Source organism: Hippichthys cyanospilos, chromosome 14, assembly GCF_059441005.1.
Source record: "Hippichthys cyanospilos isolate Australia breed blue-spotted pipefish chromosome 14, RoL_Hcya_1.0, whole genome shotgun sequence".
Lineage (NCBI taxonomy): Eukaryota > Metazoa > Chordata > Actinopteri > Syngnathiformes > Syngnathidae > Hippichthys > Hippichthys cyanospilos.
Genome location: NC_142382.1, coordinates 15,597,234 through 15,617,500, shown reverse-complemented (window position 1 = coordinate 15,617,500; position 20,267 = coordinate 15,597,234). Strand labels below are relative to the sequence as shown.

Sequence of the window (20,267 nt, the reverse complement as noted above, 5' to 3'; positions counted from 1 at the left end):
TTTTAGTATTCTGTCTCCAATCCAATGTCTAATTATAATATACTGCATAGTATACTATTTCTGGCAAAACCATTGTCTAATGCTGGACTGTTTGCAATGGCACTAAACAAGTAGCAGGAAATGCAACATCCTTGTCTTAGATTTGCTGATACTGCAAACCGCAACTCTGTTTTTGAAGTTGCATTAAAAGAAAAATCAGTGAGGGGCACGTGGCTTTTATTAGTCTTCAGTTTTGTTTAGTTTTTTTAAATACACAAACTTACTTAGTTCATTTATCTTGAACGGTTTGATTTCTTGAACGACCTTGTGGCGCAGTGGTTAGCATATCCCCCTTACAGTTCAGAGATCCGTGTTCAAATCCACCTCGCTCCAGCCTTCCTGTGTGGCGTTTGCATGTTCTCCCCAAGCCCCCATGGGTTCTCTCCTCGCACTCCGGCTTCCTCCTACACTCCAAAAACATGCGTAGCAGGTGTATTTGACATATTAAATTGTCCTTTGGTGTGATTGGGTGCATGAATAGTTGTTTGTCTCTGTGTGCCCTGCAAGTGGCTGGCAACTAGTTGAGGGTGTCCCTCACCCACTGCCCAAAGTCACCTCGGCTAGACACCAGCAAGCCTGCGAGCCTTGTGAGGATTAGTGGCTCTAAAAATGGATGGGTGGGTGGATGATATAGTTATGATATTGAGTGCTTTTTGCTGCCATGAATATGAACTTGCAGTAAATAAATTGAAAGAAAATAGACTAAAATGTGGCTACAGAAAATGGATCGAGACTGTAGATGGATGGATTTCATGGTTTTCTCATGTGAACCATGATTGGTCATTACCTGAGCCCTTAGCCACCCAGGGAATGGATGAAAATGAGTGGACTTTTCCGTTTAATTCATATTACACAAATTCAATATTAATCACAATGCTGTGTTGGGGCCACGTCGGGAATATTATTGAAAAGAAAAGTTTGGGGTTGACTTCTCCTTTTGAAAGGTGGCTTGAGGTAAGGAAGACAACAAATTTGACAGAGTTACATACTTTTTGTAATGACGAATAGGCCTGCATTCCCCAAAAATACTTTAAGAAACGTGTAGGTGGCTGTCTGAAACGTTTCTGTCAGGTTCTTGCTGTAAAAGGTAATCCTCCCAAGTACTAATGTAAGTTGTTCTTAATGTTTTTAAGCTACTCTATTTCTATGTGACAAAGTTTACTGTCTGTTAAAAATAATCTGTCATCAATGAGTGTAGCAGAAGGAAGTCGACATATAATCCATGAGGCTACCAAAAGTATTTTTAAGAACAGCAACAAACTTGTCAAAATTGAAATAGAAAGTTAAAGTATTGCCCAGGTGTATGTAAAGTTTTCAATTGTAGTTCTCTTCTTGAATGGTATGTCTTATTTGTTTTGCGGCCATCTTCAGAGGCTTGAAGTAGAAGCAAAGATGACAGCTGTCTAAGTGTGAGTTCCCCACTTCATATTTAAGAAAACGTTCAGCCCTCTAAAAGTAATGGGATGCAAAGGTCATTTTTTATAAACTTAAGTTACTTGATTTTTAGAGCAAAAGATAATCATAAGTCTGACAAGTTCATATTAAGTTACAGTAACTGACATTATTCCTTATGTTAAGACAACCATATTAATTTGCTGCACGATCTGTTGGGGGAGTTTCATCATAATGCTAAACATAATGCTCTTTATGGTTTGTTGGTGCTGCGTCGATGATAATTTCGAGCATGCATGTGTTAGTTGACATATATAGCCTCTGGATCAGGGGTGTCAAACATAGACCCCGTGGGCCGGTTCCGGCACACAAATTGGTTTAATCCGGCCCACAAGATGATTTTGTAAAGTATAAAAATGAGCTGAATTATTTTAATAAATGAAAAACTTGAAATGTTTTATGATTAATCGTAATGTTACTATTTTGATTAATAGTGGCATTGTACTTGTTTTATTGTGAGAAGTATTAAAGAAGAAGAATAAATTTGAAGTTGTTGTTTTAAAGTTATATAAAATTATACCATGATTTTATTGGTCCGGCCCCCTCGGGAATAGATTTTCCTCTATGCAGCCCACAAGTTTGACACCCCTGCTCTGTTAAGTACAATAGTTCTCCAATGATCATCATGTCATGGTCCAAATTTTTAAACCATTCAAATCTATTTGACAGCAAATTTGCACAGTGGACTTGTTTGTCCTTACAAAGATTCTGGAATGTGTTTGTTTGTGTGTTTGTTTGTGTTATCTTTTAGGCTCAAAACGAAGCAAACTGCATTTTTTTTAGTATCAGTGACAAGTAAAATAATACACAATCAGCTGATTCAATGCTTCAGAAGCTCAAGAAGATGAACAAAACAGACATGTTGAAACTAAACAAACAAGCACTCAAAGTTAAAAAGCATACTTTTTTACCAAAATGGACTGTTGTATTGGTGGCTGTGATATGAAGAAGAGGATGGCGGATGCTAGATGTGAGCTTATTCTATTTTAATCAATTTGTTAATATCCAATGTTGGTTTATGCTCACGTTTTGTAAATGTAGTTTGAACCTTGGACTTACTTTGTCCTTTTTACTGCACAATTTTGAGGACTCCAGGGAACCAACAATTTCCAGAGGTAAGATGAGCATCGCCTATTGGCTCTAGTTTGCTTGTGTGACATGTCTGTCGATTAATCCGCGCTGAGCGTCTTCGTTTTGAGCAACTTGCGGCGCACGGCGGACTTAGTCTCAAAACGTAGTATCAGAATTTTCAAATCTTAAAAGTTCCAGAGGAACCAACATGCTAGTCCTGATACCACTCGATAACTGAATCCTGGAACCCAACCCTAATAATGACCTTCTTTCAATTGAATTTTGATACATTTTTCTGTAAATTGCCTTCCAAAATGGTTTTGAAGACCTCAAGATTCATTCTGCTGCTACCATCAAGAATCACATCATGCATAAAGACTTGTGAGTCCATTATATTTTGAGGAAAAGTAGGGCAGAGGGGAGGGGTTAGAGGCAGATCCTTTCTCCACATTTTGGTCCGCCATGATTTTGTTGTTTTTGATCCTGAGTCTCCAACTGACAGTTGATGTTGCTTCTGTCTATGTTTCTGTAACCATTTGGGATTTTAAGGCAATTGGGTGCTTGGCCCATTGCGCCCGAGGCCTGGTCCCCACAGACAGACGTCCTAAGAGACTAGAGGTGGCCTTCATCTGGAAGCTACAGCACCTGGTATTCCCAGGCGGGCTACCATACAAGTACAAATCAGGCCCGACCCTGATTCGCTTACGAGATCACAGGGTTGTATGGCTGTAAGATCCCTCTATAGTTGTTGTTGATCCTCTTCATCTCGGGTGAGGTTGCTTTTTCTTCTATCTCTGTTTTCATAATCATTTGGGGTTTTAAGGCATTTGGGTTGCTGGTCCAATGCGTCCAAGGCGTGGTCCACGCAGACTGAAGCCACCATGATTTTGGTAGGGGTTAATCTCGGTCTTTTCAGTCCATTTAACCTAGATCCAAAATGTGTGTTGCTCATCTCTGCATGTCTTTAGAAATCCAATCTGATTTTCTAATTCTTTTTGCTGATGAGTGATTTACATCTCAACGACTTTTTCTGCATTGTGATACCCCAACGTTTAAACAGTCTCTCTAAAAGGAGCATCTGAGTAACTACAAACACCCATTAGTCATGTTACAGCACTTTTGCACTTTTTCAGTAACATAATTAATGGACTGGACACTAGATTTTCCTATTTTGTTCAGTTCTCTCCCTGTGGCGTTTTTTAAAACTTATACAGCAACGCAATTTTTTGTTCAAAAATTGGCAGACCCTTGGAAGTGTGAGAACTAAGTCATTTATGAATACTTTTTTAATTCTGACCACTCAATGTTCAGTGGCATCAGACCTATCCATACATATATAGTTTGTATTTATTTATTTATTTTTGATACCCTCTGTGTACAATAAAAGCAATAATAAGCTTTCAGTGAAAAAAACAATTATGTCTATATCTATATAAAAAAGAAATTCAAATTGGAATGTTTAATATGAATAATTAGGGCCTTGAATATGATAAAAAATAACAACAGATTTTTGTGGCATGCATATTTTTTTCGCAAAAGCAATTTTTTGTTATTACCCCAGCAATGCGATTTTTTTTGTTCAAATATTGGCAGACCCTTGGAAGTGTGATAATTAAGTCATTTATGAATACTTTTTTAATTTCAAAATGTTCAGTGGCATCAGACCTATCCATACATATGTCATTTTCATTTATTTATTTTTTTATACCCTCTATGTACAATAAAAGCACTAATATACTTTCAGTGAAAAAAACAATTACCCCACATTGCATTTTTTTGTTCAAATATTGGCAGACCCTTGGAAGCGTGATAACTAATTCATTCATGAATACTTTTTTAATTTCGACCACTCAAAATGTTCAGTGGCATCAGACCTATCCATACAAATATAGTTTTTATTTATGTATTTATTTTTGATACCCTCTATGTACAATAAAAGCAATATTATGCTTTCAGTGCAAAAAACAATTACCCCAGCAACGCAATTTTTTTTTTTGTCAAAATTTTGGCAGACCCTTGGAAGTGTGTAATTTCTTTATATAGTATACTATATTGTAACAACAAAGAATTTATTGACAGAATTTATAAACAACCAACAAATAATGAACAACATGAACGTAAACATGAACAATAACCTAATGGTGAACTTATTGAATGTGAATGAACATGAACAATAAACAACTTTTTTTTCTAACAATTCATGCAAACAGAACTCACACGCTTTCGGCATACTGATATGCCGCATTTAGAGCAAACATTGGATGCTCTCAGTGGTTTGTCACAAAGTTCACACTGCTTTCACTTTGAAGCTCCAGGTGTGGCCTCTGCAGCCTGCAAGCGTTGTTTTTTTTGTTTTGTTTTGTTTTTTAGCCCTCTGTGCATCAATTCTGGCTCAATAAGTTCCCTGTGATGGAGTTGAAGAATCCTCTTCATGCTCTATAACCAAATCACGAATTTCATCGGCTGAATTGTAACGCTTCATTGTTGTCGTCGGACGGCAACAAATGAGAGTTGTGTAGGCGAATATTGAGCAAAGTTTTCGAAAGTCGCTAAAAACAGCACTATACAATGGTGGGGGGGGGTGGGGTCACATTCAAACGCTAGCCCAATAGATTTGAATTAGCAACATAAAACTACAGCACCCAGCATTCACAGGCAGCTCTGCCATTTTGAAGATGACGCAACTTCTGATTCTGCACACACAAACGCACATACTAACGCGCATATATTTCAAATAACATGTTATTTTCCAAAGTAACTTCACCTAGCAATGCACTCACACACACCTATTTTCACAATCCAAACGGTTTTCACGACGTTCATTTCGCACGATTGTTCGCTCATCGCGAAGAAGCATAACGCATTACCACCTAGTGGATCAAGAGGTTTAAAATTTTTCAACACACGTTTTTCACTTTCTCCTGTTTATCGACTCACCACTGAATGGATTGAAACGGAAATCACGGGAAATGCATGACAACACATGAGGTTCACAGTGCATCAAAAAATACAAGTTATGATGGGAGTCTACGTATTTTAATCGGGATAACATGTTTTGTTTGATAGCTCAGATCTGCAACACTTTATAAACGTCAGCATGCTCCATTTTATAGTTTTTTACCTTTTGCAAACCTGGGGGACCTTGAATCACCCAAATGTTTTCCCCAAAATTGTTTTCGCTTTGAAACGAATCCCACTATCCAAGAAATGGATGCAAAATGCCACAGGTTAAAAAGTTGGCCATTAAGTTTCCATCTCAGGTTTTGAAGTAAGCTTGCCCTTACTAAATTTTTGTCCTGTACTTTATGTCTGTAATTGCTACCTCTGGCAAGTAGGCTCTCTTATCTCCCATGTCTTTTGATTTGTTTGATTGTCTGTCTGCTAGATTATGCAAAACGAGCAGACAGTTCGCATTGTGACCCAAGAAAAATCTCATTACATTTTGGACTTCAAAAAGGAAAAATCCCAGAAGTGACACCAGGAGATTCATAACTCTCAAAATATTGCATGTATATGTATCAATAAGTGGAAAAAGTCAGTCGTAGTTGAGTTTCCAAGAAATTGTTAATGACCTTGGAAGTTTGTGTTTCAATTTGAATGCATTTCTCGATGATATTCTGCCTCCTTGTCACAGCTTGAAAACTTAATCATTCTTTCATGTAACTCATCTGCTCAACGTTTTAGGAGTCTTGCCGTTGCGACTTCCAGGTGGTTTAGCATCTGGTAGTCCACAGTTTTGGGTCGCTGAGAAAATGTCACAGAATGGGAAAGTTTAATGGGAGTCTAGCTGATGCTGCTTCTCATAAGTATTAACATGCTTTCATCCCGTGATAGAACTGTGTGCCCTTTCTGAAATCAAAGGACACCTGTCGACTGGTGTGTAAAATAAATTGTGATTTATACAGATAATTATCCATCTAAAATTGTTAACACACATGACTAATTTTCAAGCCCTCCCTGAAACAAAACACACCTGCTGTACTGCAAGTACAAATCACGCAAGGCAAACCCAGTAATTTCATTATTGCTAAGATTATATTAGTTTTTTTTTCTTCTCTTTTGCTTTACATAGCAACGTGACATGTAGCTGCTGTCTTTGTGGAATTTTCTAAAAACATGGAATGAGCAAAGGGCTTCTTTTTAAAAAAGAAAATCTTTTCAGTGTTACTTTACAATGTGTTCTCAATATATAACATTAGACGTTACTATAGTTCTATTAGTCTTATTACTTCATCTGGACCTGTATGCCTTACTTGTGAAAAGTTCCCAATTGTTTGAACATGCACTTGTATGTTCTGAAGAAGCATTTGTTTTTTTAACCCTCCCAATGATAGAATCATGCTTCATTTAATCATTTTCTATAGAAAATTTAAATATTATTAAAGGTGATTGCAGTAAAATAATGTCTCCAGATTTCATTCCTTTTATTCATTGCATTAGCATGTTCCTGTTACACGGTTGCGTGTAACCACGTTTAACCGGAGATTTGCGTCATTGCGCTACTCTTTTTTTTTTTTTTTTTTTCCACTAAAGTTGCAGATAATGGTGATGTCAGAGGTGGAAGTTCATTCTGATTGGACATGTCAGAGGTGGAGGTTCTATCTGATTGGACAGAATTTGGCGACACTACTGCCGCCTAGCGATTTTGCATGCTTGTAAGTGAATAAAACCACACTTTGCTGAATTTGTAGAGATGCAATTTCTTTAAGTAAACAAACAACAACGACGGAGAGACAACGCAAATATAAAAAAGGCAGTTACGTATAGACAAGGTCATAGTATCAAGTCATTCGCTGTGGCAAAGAGGTCATAAGATTGCTATTGTGATTTAAGTAATTTGTTTTTATGATCAAACCCATACACTTTGTCATCATCCCTTGAGTGACCTAACACCATCGGTAATGACTATGTTATCACAAAGGCTGTAGTCAGATGGGGAGTAGTCATTTCCTTTCTTTTTTTGTTGTGACACAAGGAGATTTTGCCTCTAGAACCTCATAGCACGATAAGATGAAATGCGACAGCAGAAAATACAAGCCATTAACCTTTCATTTATTTACAAAAGGATTTGGATTTTCTTTTTTTGCTCAGTGTTTGGAACAGAAAATCAGTGACGAATTAACGGTGTAAGGTAGAAATTGCTTTTGAGTTGGATAGTCACTTACCTCTCAGTTCCTGACTCTTTACAAGATATTGTAACATTCGAAACACCCTACCCCTACCTTTTGCATGGTCCAGCTGCAGTTTTAAGTTTGTATTCTTGTTTTTGAAGGGGAAAAAAAAGGGTCAGTTTGATGGCTTAACAGTAATAAGTGATTAGGCAAATTGTTTGCATTTAGGAGAATATCCAGCTTTGAACAGTAAAAAAGCACATTTCAACAAGAAAGGGTAATCTTCTGTACTGTTCAGTTCAACAGATGATCCAGCCACTGGTGTACATGAGTTTGAGCAAGGGTGTGTGGGCAATATGCGGGTAAATCAGTCTTTAAAGTTAAGCATTTTAGTAGTCTTATTTTCTTTAATCTTATCCACTGCAAGTTCATGTTCATGGGTGTGAAAGCACTCAATATCATATCCATATCAAAATATCAATATCATCATAACATGAGTATCATGTCTTTTGCATCTGATCAAAGCAGCAGGCTGTATCTCTGCCCTGCCTTTTGGCAAATACTGATCAGACACAAAAATTGGGAACAGCAGATATTCATCAAACTTTACAATATTGCTCCTTTTACCCATCAAGACCTCAATTTGGGATTTACAGACCTATACTTTAAAGCTGAAATACACTAAGGTTTTACAGTAGGACAAAGATCCAAAATGCACCACCGTCAACTTTTGAATGGCTTTATAAAAAATAAGAAAGAGCATAAAATCTGAAGGCATGTCCTATTCACAGCCCTTGAAAATGACTGAAATACCCAGGCATTTTGTTTATTATGGCCCTGTATGAAAAAGCACTTCAGAAGTACCTTTACAGGCCTTTAGAAAAAAATGGCAAATGTCGAAATATTTTTTGGTTACTTCTTAAGGGATTTCAAAGTACTTAAAAAAAGGGGGGGCACAACCGTTGGATTTACTGAATGAAGCATGAAGCCCAAATCTCCTTCAGACTCCAGTGACCCCGACATGTCCCCCTTACACCAAAGGTCACGGTCTACTCTTGTTTTCCTCGGGGGTTTCGAACCACTGTCACCCCCGCCTTCTTAAGCCACCCACGCTGTTTCTCCACACGAACATTCCCACCTACCTGCTTGAGCTTGAAACCCCTGCAGAGCAGTAGAGTATTCTCAGGAGAGCATCCACTTCACCACCCCCCTTTTCCTGCTCTTCTTCCTCCGTCCCCAACACCATTCTATCCCCACATACACAAATACACACACACACACAAACACACTTCCCCACGCCTCCATGGAATTACTTCCATCTGGCCTACTTTCCGCCCTCGCTGTATATCAAGTTGTACATCGCATGTTGTTTTTCTGCAACACCTTCAAATGTTCATCTTCCTATTGCTGTTTTCTTCTTTTCAACTGCAGGGTCATCCGGCTTCCCTTTAAATCTGAAATATCTATCTTTTTGATTTCTGTAGTCTTCCTTTTTCAAATCAATAATACACTGCCAAACCACATAATATTCTATACTTTAACTACATTCATTCAATGACAGCCACATTGCCATATTCTTGACTAAAATGACTACAAATTGTAATTGAAATAGAACTGTTTTTTGAATTTTACATGTGGTAATGCAAGCGGTGCAGTTAATATCCCCATCCTCAAAGATGCCATTTTAATGGATGCTTTTGTTATTTTAGTTTGGTTAACTACCTTTTAAATAAGATTCAAATACAGTAAAACATATTTCATATTGGATCTATTTTGAATATTGAATCCTTTATTAAAGGTACTTCTTTTTTTTTTTTTGAAGGGGGGTGGCCTTGGAGGAATGAAATTATTCTCATGCGTCTCCGTTCACCTTTATCATAAACCACAACGTAAACTGTAGCTCAACTATATTAGCTACATCATGAACATGACAACTAACAGGCTTCATCAAGACACATATTTACATTATTTATAAAATATAGTTATTCATCCCTGTTGTCAAAACACTCTTTTTTTGTAAAGTGAGATACATTTTTGATTGCTCAGATAGATGGTCGCGAGAGCTTGCATTTTCATCTAGAGCATAATTATTCAAAATGTCATTGAGTTCTTATAATTCCCAGTTTATGACCAAAGTGTCATCAACCCAAATAGGGTGCAAGAGGTTGCATTGGTCAAAAAAAAAAAAAAAAAAAAAACGCTGAATAATCTCATTAACAGTGCAGTGAGACAAAAACACCCTGCAACACTGTCAGCGAAGCATGACGAATGCAATTACAATTATTGCCTTGAGAAATACCACTACAACCAAACTATTGCACCGCAGTCTTCATTTTTAATCTCATGTCTTCATCTAAATGTCTGCATTGAGCAACATTGACTATTTCGAAAGATAGGTTTGATGGGACATCAAGCCAAAATTGCTTTAAAAACATCTTGACAATTGGGTTTAAAAGACATTCCACACGTTGTTAGCACTGGTGGTCAAATGCAACTTGTACTTGAAAATAAACATATAGCAGCCAAGCATTCACTCCCAGGAACACATAATGCATGTTATATTGCACATGCAAGTGATCATACTTGAGTCACCCTTTGTGGCCAGAAGCCCTAGCATCACACTCTTGCATATGCACAGACAACAAAGGCCACGACATCCTATCAGTGACGCATTATTAGTGGCGCTTGGCCACAGTCACTCTAATGACTTGTTTCAGTGAAATATGATCTGCTTAGATATCAATGACACATCCATTGGTCACATTGAACTTGTTCCAAAAGAAGTTGGATTCTGGATTAGTTCCCATCACTCCGTGTATTTGATAAACAAATACATTTCTTTTACCATAAATGTTGTATAATTGCATGGATATCTGTCACATAGATAAAAATGGTTTACATTTTGACTTGTGCTGTAATACATCCTGTAGATTACGTTACAAATCCTGCAAAAAGTTGAGTTGAAAGGATTTTTTTCTATTCACAGTTTTGTGCACTTGTTTGGTCATCCAAAAATAAATAAATCAATAATTCAATTTTGGGGGAAAGAGAACCTTCGTAGTTCACAATAAAATAATAATTATACTTGATGCATATTTAGATAGCCGGGGTCGAATCAACAGATATTTTAACAAATTTTGTATGTAAAATAAAACATTACAACAAATGAACTCATTCAATTAAGAGATTTTGTTTGTTGCCTTAGTTATTAATCCAAGGTTTCTCAGCATTATATTTTTTTCATTGCAGTATTTTTTTGTGTTATTTTTGAGGAGGGTGGGCAGATTTTTCTCATGTATTTTTTCTGTATTCAATGTTTACAGCATTTTCGGTGAAGTTTGCCATTTTTTTCACAATGCATTTGGGTGTCAATGCAACAGGTGTCAATTACACAATACACACTATGCAGTCAGTCACTGTACTAAATACTTATTTCTTTGCCATTAGGCCACTCCTCTTCTAATTACACGTCTGAATGAAGAACCGCAACATGCACTTATTAAGTTCATCAACACACCCCTCACACAGTGTTTGGGACTTAAGTGTTAAGGTGTGTTGAGGTCCACACGCTGACTACCAGGTGTATCATGTGTTCTGAAATCCTTTGCGCATTGTGTTCATGACAGAATTAATCTTTGGCATTGACTGCAGCTCTAAGCCAATCTGGTTAATCATCAACCAAACATTTCACACCACGATGTCAAGTCAAAGTTCAAGATGATAGTTTGTTCAGAAGAAGTGTTTGGAAAAAGGGAGACACGCACAGGAAATGGGAAACTTTAGCTGAGGATGTTAGGTCCTCTGGGATACGTGTGGATATGCGTGCTGCTTGGTTTGTGGTGATTTGTGCTTGCCCTGGCATGTTTTGTACTTTGAGGTAAAGGGTGCAGAATTGTCATGGCCCCTGCAGTGCACCGCCGCCCTTCTCCTCCCCTGCCCACGAGCGGCAGCGCCACCACATCATTAGCAATCATATGCTCAACTTTCTGTCTCAATCTGGCAGTTTCCACCTTGAATGTGAGTCTCTTGCCTTTTGGGAGGTGAGAGCAAAAGTCTTTGTCAAACCACCAAAGGGCTGACACAAACATAACTGAGTAGGTTTGAGAAGTACAGTATTATTCAACATGTTGTAATATTATATCTCCGTTGTTGAACACAGGGGTGAATGGCAGTGCAGGGGGAGGGGGGTCATCAGATATTTTATTTTCATTCATTTCTGTTACGATAAGTGCAAGCAAATGCATTACCAGGGTGTACACTCACTTTACTGAGAAGGTCTCCAGCTCACCTCTGACCCTCCGACAGGTTAAAGTGATCCAGAGGAATGAACAGTATATGCATTGTGCTGCTTCTGAGTGAGAATTATGATGCATCCTGATTCGGTAGAGATATGGTTTTACCACGGATCGATGAATGGATGGTCCGGCGAACGTACCTGAATAGCAGATGTGCACTCAGTTTTTTGGACTTCAGAAGGGCTGCAACTAACATTTTTTTCTATATTCCATTTATCTACCAGTTGTTTCGTAAAGTAATCAAAGAACCAGATAAAACTTTTTTTTCTGATCCGTAACATGTCAGAAAATAGGCAAAGATATTGTTTACCTAAATGTAAAGCAAATGTTTTATTTTGTTTCAACACAAAGGCTGTCAGTCTGCTTTCCTGGAGAACTACACAAATCGAATACTAGCTAAAATTAATAATTTTTCCAATTTTTAATGAAAAGGTTTTATCAAAAAAGGTTTGTTGATTCAATGTTGGACCTAAGGAGGTCATAGTATTGTTACCAATAAAAGTACAGCGTCTTTTCATTTAGAGACATACATTCCTGAAATTCAAATTCAGATGCAATTTTCCATTTAATAAATGTGACATGATACTTTTATATTTCTGGTTCTGATTCTGTCCAAGAGCTGTCATGTTTTTGTATTTTGGAAAATTATATTATTTGCTCTTGACAAAAAAGGTGTTAGGATTAAGGTTAAGGGCAAAGTTAGGCTTAGGTTTAGTGAAATTCACATTTGCAGTCAGATATTGTTTGAATTAGTTGTGATCAAACTGCATGCATTTGCTAATATGCCCTTCTTTACTGTAGTAGGTTTTGTGTTATATTTGAGCCAGTCCATGCCTTCCTTAAATGATTTTATATTGGGATTTTCACAACGTCAATTTCTTTTTATAAAGAATGTCATTGCTATACATACTGGTGTACTCAGAGCTGGCCTAGGAGCTGGAGATGTCCTTGCACAGCAACTGTGCTGTCAGTCAAGCCACCCCATGACATCAGGCATGACATTTAAAGTTGGGCGAAGAAGGCGGACAGTCTCTTTACCTCCTCCGTTCTAAGCCTGAAGTTAGAGCCCCTGCGTTGCCTCGGTGGATGCATGTGTTTTGGTGTGTTTTGACTTTGGCCAGGCTTGGTCTGGCATAAAGACAGCTGTCACATCTCCAGCCTGTCACTTGAGACACAGAGGAGATGCCAGAGGCCAGGGCATCAGGAGACACAAGGACGGACACACTGGAAAGAGAGCTCTGCGTTTGTGTGTGTGTAGCCATGTGTCCGAAAGACTAACGGGGGATGGAAGACGTAGGGTGGCGGCTGAGAAGGGTCTGACCGGGAGGCACTCTCTAACCTTGATGTCCGCACAGTACTGCACATTATTCACCCACCACTTTCTTAAATCTAGCCCTTGAGCAGTTGACTCACATTCTCTCAGGGAAGGTAGTAAATACTTCTTTAACGTCCGACCAGCTCCCCTGCAGAACACCCTGTATCCTTTTTTTTTTTTTTAAATTTTGCAATCCTCTGACCGTGCACTTAGTGCTCATTACTCTCCAAAGGAGAAATTGTCTTCATTAAGGTTTTGCCTGTAGAGTCACAGTTTTTTTTTTTTTTTTTTTTTTTTTTAAAGCTAACCTTTTACATAAGCGAGTAGCAGTCATCCTCCAGTGCATTTGGGTAATAGAGATTTTTAGTTTTTAAACATTCCAATGAAATCTCAATATTCAATCATCTTTACACACTTATCGCCCTCTTAATACAGTCACACTTACCACTGGGCTTCAAAAACCATGGCATTATCTAACCTTGAAGATGTGGCTAGAAAAGGTTTTAATTTGACTTACATTTGTGGATAAATAACTAAACCCCACCTAAAATCAGGAAACCTGTTGATTTGTCTTTAGTCAATTTCAAGTAGATCAATGTCACTGGTGCAGCCAAACAATACTGTATTGATTGGCAGTGACTGATCAAGTATTTTTGTAAGTGTAATTTCCCAAATATAAGACGGACATGTGTATAGGATGCATCCTTACTTTTAGGGTCACATTACGGTATTCTATGTACAGTATTCTATAAACTGTATATGATACCTCATATAGGATGCACCAACATTTTGAGACCACATAAAAACTATAGCATAAATGAATAAATCTATTCTTTATAAATTATTCATATTTTCCTGTGTTAATAATAATACGTAAATTATTTGTTTGTTATGGGTTAAGTTACGTGTGTTTCAGAGTTCCCACACTCTGATCAGTCACTGAACGCTTCGCCAGTGTAAAATTGAATGTTTTTCCTTGCGACGCAACTCATTTTACACAAGTGCTTTTTGCCATAAATACCAAGGTTGCACACCATCTATGTTCCACCAAGTTTAGACCACAAGACCATAATAATTAATGAGTCAAATGGTATTCTTTTCCATGTTTTCTAACCACTCCATACCTTGCTCCATTCCTAATTGAATCAGCTTGTGACATCATAATCTTTACATGATCCTCTCGCTTTTAGTAATATTCCTGTGTGTAAATAAGGATGGACTCGGACGTTGGTTCAGTCTGCTTGCTTCTTTTCTTGAAAATAATGCCGTAACCACCTGAGCTACCACGCGCTGCTGTTAGATGTAACAGGCACTGGCTGCTAACAGCCAAATGACTGTCGCCCTCTAGCTTGTCCTGTGACAGTACTTATTGTAAGAATACCGGCGATATGAAAATGCAGATCTGTGCGTAAAAACTCTGCTTATATGGCTGATGAATCAATCTTCCTTAAATAATGTTGAAATTTTTGATCATAGATTAATGAATGATTCATTAACTTTACCTCTAGCTCTAATGCACTCATTTTTGGACATTGAATTAATGGCCCTATACATTAGTAATTTATATTTGAGTTTTTAATCACTTTCATGAAAATCAAGCCATGGTCACCAGCGGCACCAAAAATGCTGTGTGCTTCTGTTTTCTGTCATCGCTTTTATTGCATGTGGCACAAGCAGGCTGTTGTCAATTCAAATTAGAAATGTCAATTTCACCTAACACTGTAAATTGTATATTTAGCATATAATAAACAGTTCAAATATAAATGTTACTTGGTTAATTGTGATTTTTGCTCCTGAACCTCCGCGCACAGCATTGGCGCATCAGAGCAGTACACTACCGCTGCCTTCATTTTCAGACATTAAAAACTGTCATCCATAAGGTCTTATAGATGTTTTGTTTTGTTTTTTTTGTTGTTGCTTATGTAGGAAGGAAAAACAAGATTCTGTTTTCTTCCTCTGACCACAGTAACATGAATGTAACAGATTAAGTATGGGTGCTCGACATTCTTTTTTCCGAGACACGATGGTGAAAAATTGAATCGATGTTATGCATGTTACTCAGCAGGTTGTTTGCAGGTTACAAAGGATCAAGTTGGTTTGATGTAACAAAGTTTATTTAGCTGGACCATGATAGTTTTAAAGGTTGAGGATTTACTATGAAATAATTAATCAATATCAATTATTTTCCAAGCTCCTCTTTCTTTTATACACTAAAAGAAAGTGAATTTACAGAGGTAGAAATAAGCTATTCTGACAATTTGGTGAATTGGCTACATACTGTACCTAATTCTTACATACTGTATTCTTTGAAAAAAGGCTTTAATCTGTTTATTGCTACTCTTAGTCGAAGGTTATTGCCAAACTGAACCACAAGCAAAAGATAATCATATTTGTTCTATTTTTAAACAGCCACATACTGTAGCCTTCACTAACATACAAAGAATACTAAGAAACACCATAGGGAAATGCACTAATAATTAGCTTTTACAATACTTATATTCTTTATCCTCTATGAAGACTAAGTACTATCCCTGCAACACAAAGACGTTGGGGAGGACTTTATTCCCCAGTTTAGTACTCTCAATGTGAATGTTTGCCATATACTACCCCAGATGGTTAATTTTATTCAGTGCATTAAAAAGGAATGGAAATGGCTGAATGTTAAAATGACACTTTTTCTTGTTTACTGCAGTGATACGATATAACGTGTGGCAACTCTTTGCTGTTTGTTGGAATGGAATGAGTTTGAATCATTCCATGAAAAGGCTTTCCCTTCAGCAGCTCTCTTGAGTTCTAACCGGACTGTGTGATAGTCCCATGAAGGCTTTGCACTGGCTGCCCCATGTTCCTCCTTTGGCCCTCTCACCTTCCTGTTAGTTCTCATCCATCTGTGTTCCTTGTCCCAGTAGAAAAAAAAGCCTCGATTAAATCACCTTTAAAGACAAGAACAGGACTTGACAGCTACAAACTGGAGCAAAATAATCTTCTCCCAAACCACACAAACCACTGCAGCCCCACATCTTCATGCCTGTTCCTATCTGTCCCATATCGTCAGCGGCAGAAGCCGCCGGCGCTGCTGTGAGACACAGAGCAGCCCTTGTTTACTGATGCAGACTATATTGATGTGAGCTGATTCCATCAGGCGACACTTTTGGATGCCACATACTCTGCCATCTTTCACTTCCTCTCTATTACACCCTATGTTTTTAGCCCCAAATGTATCTGCTGCGACAAGACGCATTTTCTCAATGAGCAAAAGGGCACTTACAACTTTACAGTGGAAAAGTTTTGACTCTTACTTTTTTGCTTGCTTTGACCACGACTTTAATGGTCAATTTTACAGCACTTATTTTGACATGGTAAGCAGATGGGAAAACAAACCCATAACCAATGAATCTGCCTTTGTGAAAGTTTACTTTGAAAATATTCAATTTTAAAAAATTAATCACATTTTTAAAAATATGTCTTTGGGATTGAATTAGTCAATGAATGGTCTATACTACTTCGTGATAATTACTGTCTGTTATGCCTGAAATACTTGTGATTAAAGCTTTAACTAACATTTATTTTAAGCAACTATAGCAACAGTCTTGTTTCAATTCAACACAATTATATACAGTCTCCTATCATACATACAGCATAACACATTGTCACTAAATGATATTCTTCTCGTATCAATTAATCATCAACCAGATCTTTGTTGAAATCGAAGCTGAGTTTGGTTTTATGATCAGGGACCAAAATCTGTCTAATTAGCTCATGGGTCCTATCACATCAGAAGCCCTTTTTGCTACAAAGTGGTTGAACTGTGCCTCTGTCCATCATGTATGGTGGTTAGATTTCCCCTCACCAAGGCAAAAGGCAGCAATTATAACAAATGGATGAGTTCAAACCATCTGTAAGACATTTGATTATCACTGCAGAGCAATTGTCAAGGGAGAGAGAGCCCATAATAGTTGATGTAAAATTGCACTAATGACAGTGCCTGAGAAGTGGCTGTGCTCTAGGAAATCTACCACAGCATAAGAAACCCGAACCTCTGAGAGGCAAGATGAAGTTTTTAGCACGCAGCTCCGGGTGGCCTCTGTAACCATCTCACACATGACTTGATTGGTGCTCCAAGTCATCAGCTCAGCTTCATGTTGCAGATGTTGAAACTAATGTAGCATGAACCAAAACAGATGTTTCTTCTGGTGTCTTCCCCTCTTGCCTTTTTACAGTCAATGATATTTTAGGACTTAAACAATTATTGTTCATATGAATTACTGTTGTTTAGGTTTTTTTTTTTTCTTCATTTAGTCTAACTGCTAAGACACTACTTGACTAGTTTAGATGGAATGAGGTCTCGATTCATTACATGCCAGTAATATCTGCTGCCAAACATGGGGAGAAATCCAGCCAATGCTTCAAAATAAACATTAACCATACCAAATAATGTATGGACTTGAACACATTGGTACGCTTAATTTTTTTATTTTATTTTTGTTATGTTCTTCCCGGAAGCATATTGCAATAACTGTGACTCGATATTCTACTGCGCAAACAGTTCTTACCTCTCACAGCGAGTTGGGAGTCACGACTCACGATGTAAACAGCACAACGTTGTTCTGACATTGCGTTCGATCGCCAATACAGGGCACTAAAAAAACAACTTACCTATTTTTTGTACACCGCCAGTTGCCAGTGTTTAGAACAGCATCAAGCATAAATTAGCCGCTAGCTAGCAGCTTGTTTACTTTTTAGAAGAAGATTAATTGATCAAAATGATTGTACTCTTGATGTGGACATCCTGAAATGGTTGCTTTTGCCACTGATGACTTTTGAACGCACCAGACTGAGTCAAATGTGTCTTCTATGGGTCTGACATCACTTTATCTCGTTTTTTTTTCTTTTGTTTGTGTGATTTTCCAAACATGATATTTAATCGAAGCAACCCTATTTGAAAAATACACGATGCATTTATTACTTTCAAATCGCCTGTGTGGTGATATTTTGGTTTTATGGTGTAAGAGCTGAATTATAAAATATTGGCATATGAAGACATTTGAAGACAGTTTGTAACAACTAAAAAAAAAAAAAAGGCCAACCACCAGAGCTTACATGAGCTGTGGGCATTTTCTTCAAGTAGCTCAGCTGCAGCTGAAAAATAAGTCCTAACCAAAAGCGACTTATTTCATATTACTAATTTTGCCAAAATCTCATCTCAATCTGGGAAACTCGTGAGACGTCTTGTCACTTGAGATTTGTATCTCGTTTAAGAGTATTACTAATACATTATCTTCTTGAATAAGGTTGCAAAATCACAGAAAAGTGGTCTCACCCTTTCAGTTTAACCAAACAACACACACCTGCAATTACTGTATTTTATGTGAAAAGCATATACAGTAGGAGACACACTACATATTTTTTTTACTCTTTAACAATACTAACCCTCAGCATTATCTAAGATCGGCAGTGTCTTAATTGCCTGGACCACATGCATGATTTGTTAAAGCAATAGCCAAGTGAAATTAAGTGGCCTCAGGGTGAAGTGTTGTCACCTTGAGTGAAAATCTTTTTGTGCACTCACTATTTTTTCTTCACACTTTTGCTGGTGGTAGCCCTCTTTTTATCAAACCCTCTAAGCCATACCTCTGGTTATCATACTGATTAAAAAATATATATATACTCATTTAAACAGTAAACACAAGTTGACAAAATTTTCTTTGTCCTTGCTTAGGACACAGCTCTGGACCCAGGAGAAGATGTGGCTCTTCTCTCCGTGAGCTTTGAGGATGCTGAAGCAACTCAAGTCTTCCCCAAACTCTACCTTTCTCCAAGAATTGAGCAGTAAGTACAGACATCATTTGCAACCTTAGTGGTTGCATTCTGGCTACCAATATCATTGTAGTGTTAGGTGCAATGTTAGTTGTAATATGGAAATGAGAAAATGGATCCTAGTCGGAGGAGGCAGAAATTAAGCTGTTGAGAACCGCTTAGAGAGTTGCCAGATAGTATTAGACTAGAAGCAAGCTGCTAGCGAGAGGTAGTCAGGGTTAAGTGTTTTATAGACCAAGTTAGAGAGACCAATTTAGGATAGTTTCGATACATTCAGAGGAGACACTAGGTATATTGGTGGAAGGATGGCACTACTAGGCCAGAGGAAGACCTACTAGAAAGATGATAGATGAGGTGAGGAAAGAAATTAGGGCAGTTGGTATTAGGCGGATGCTTTGGCTAACTTTTGGTTGAGAGGACAACCTAATGCGCCTTGTCGACTCATGGCAAAAGCTGAAAGGAAAATAATGCAAAACTTGGTAATATTATGCCTTGAGTTGCAAGAAAAGTATGAGAACAATTAAAAAAAACTTGATTTCTTCATAAAGTGGACTTAAAATGGGATTATATTAGGGATGCATCTTGCAGCTATTGAGTGTTTGGTATTTAGCCATCCTGCAGCAAATTCGAGTGGATTATTAAGTACAGTGGGCCCCCGTGTTACGAGATTAATCCGTTCCGCGGTTGGGTTTGTAAGGCGAATTCATCATATGGTGGGCAATCCAAACCTATGTTAAATAGCTAATGCATTTAGAACCCCGTGTAAAAACATCAAAATTATACATACATGTTAAAAATTGGTACCAAAATAGTATAGTAAGTGCTACGTATATACTGTATTATATACATGTATACAGTCAGAAAACATCATAAATAAAATGCATTATAAATACGGTTTTGTAACCACTCACAATAGAACAAAGCTTTACCATTCCGCCATTTTGAAACGTGTGAGGCCGACCAATAGCAGACTAGCATCTCCGTGAGGAGACGCCGAGCAATAGCAGACCAGCATTGTAGTGACGCTTTGCTTGGAGGCATTGACGGCAACAGAAAACAAGTGCAATTACCTAAAATGCCTGCAGATGGAGACAAAACAACACAAATACAGCAAACTCCCTTGGGTCATGACAGTTGTTTTTGTCTCAAAGGGGGGACTACCCTAAA

General features: G+C 37.7%; 1 protein-coding gene across 2 annotated transcripts in view; it reads left to right on the top strand.

Moving 5' to 3' along the window:
• The window catches only part of babam2 (BRISC and BRCA1 A complex member 2), a 73,988-nt gene that overhangs the window by 29,903 nt on the left and 23,818 nt on the right, over positions 1–20,267 (top strand). For both annotated transcript variants that reach the window (XM_088434092.1, XM_088434093.1), the window contains one exon: positions 19,003–19,112. In XM_088434092.1, the coding sequence (XP_088290218.1) occupies positions 19,003–19,112 (110 nt within the window). The remainder of the gene's footprint in view (positions 1–19,002; positions 19,113–20,267) is intronic.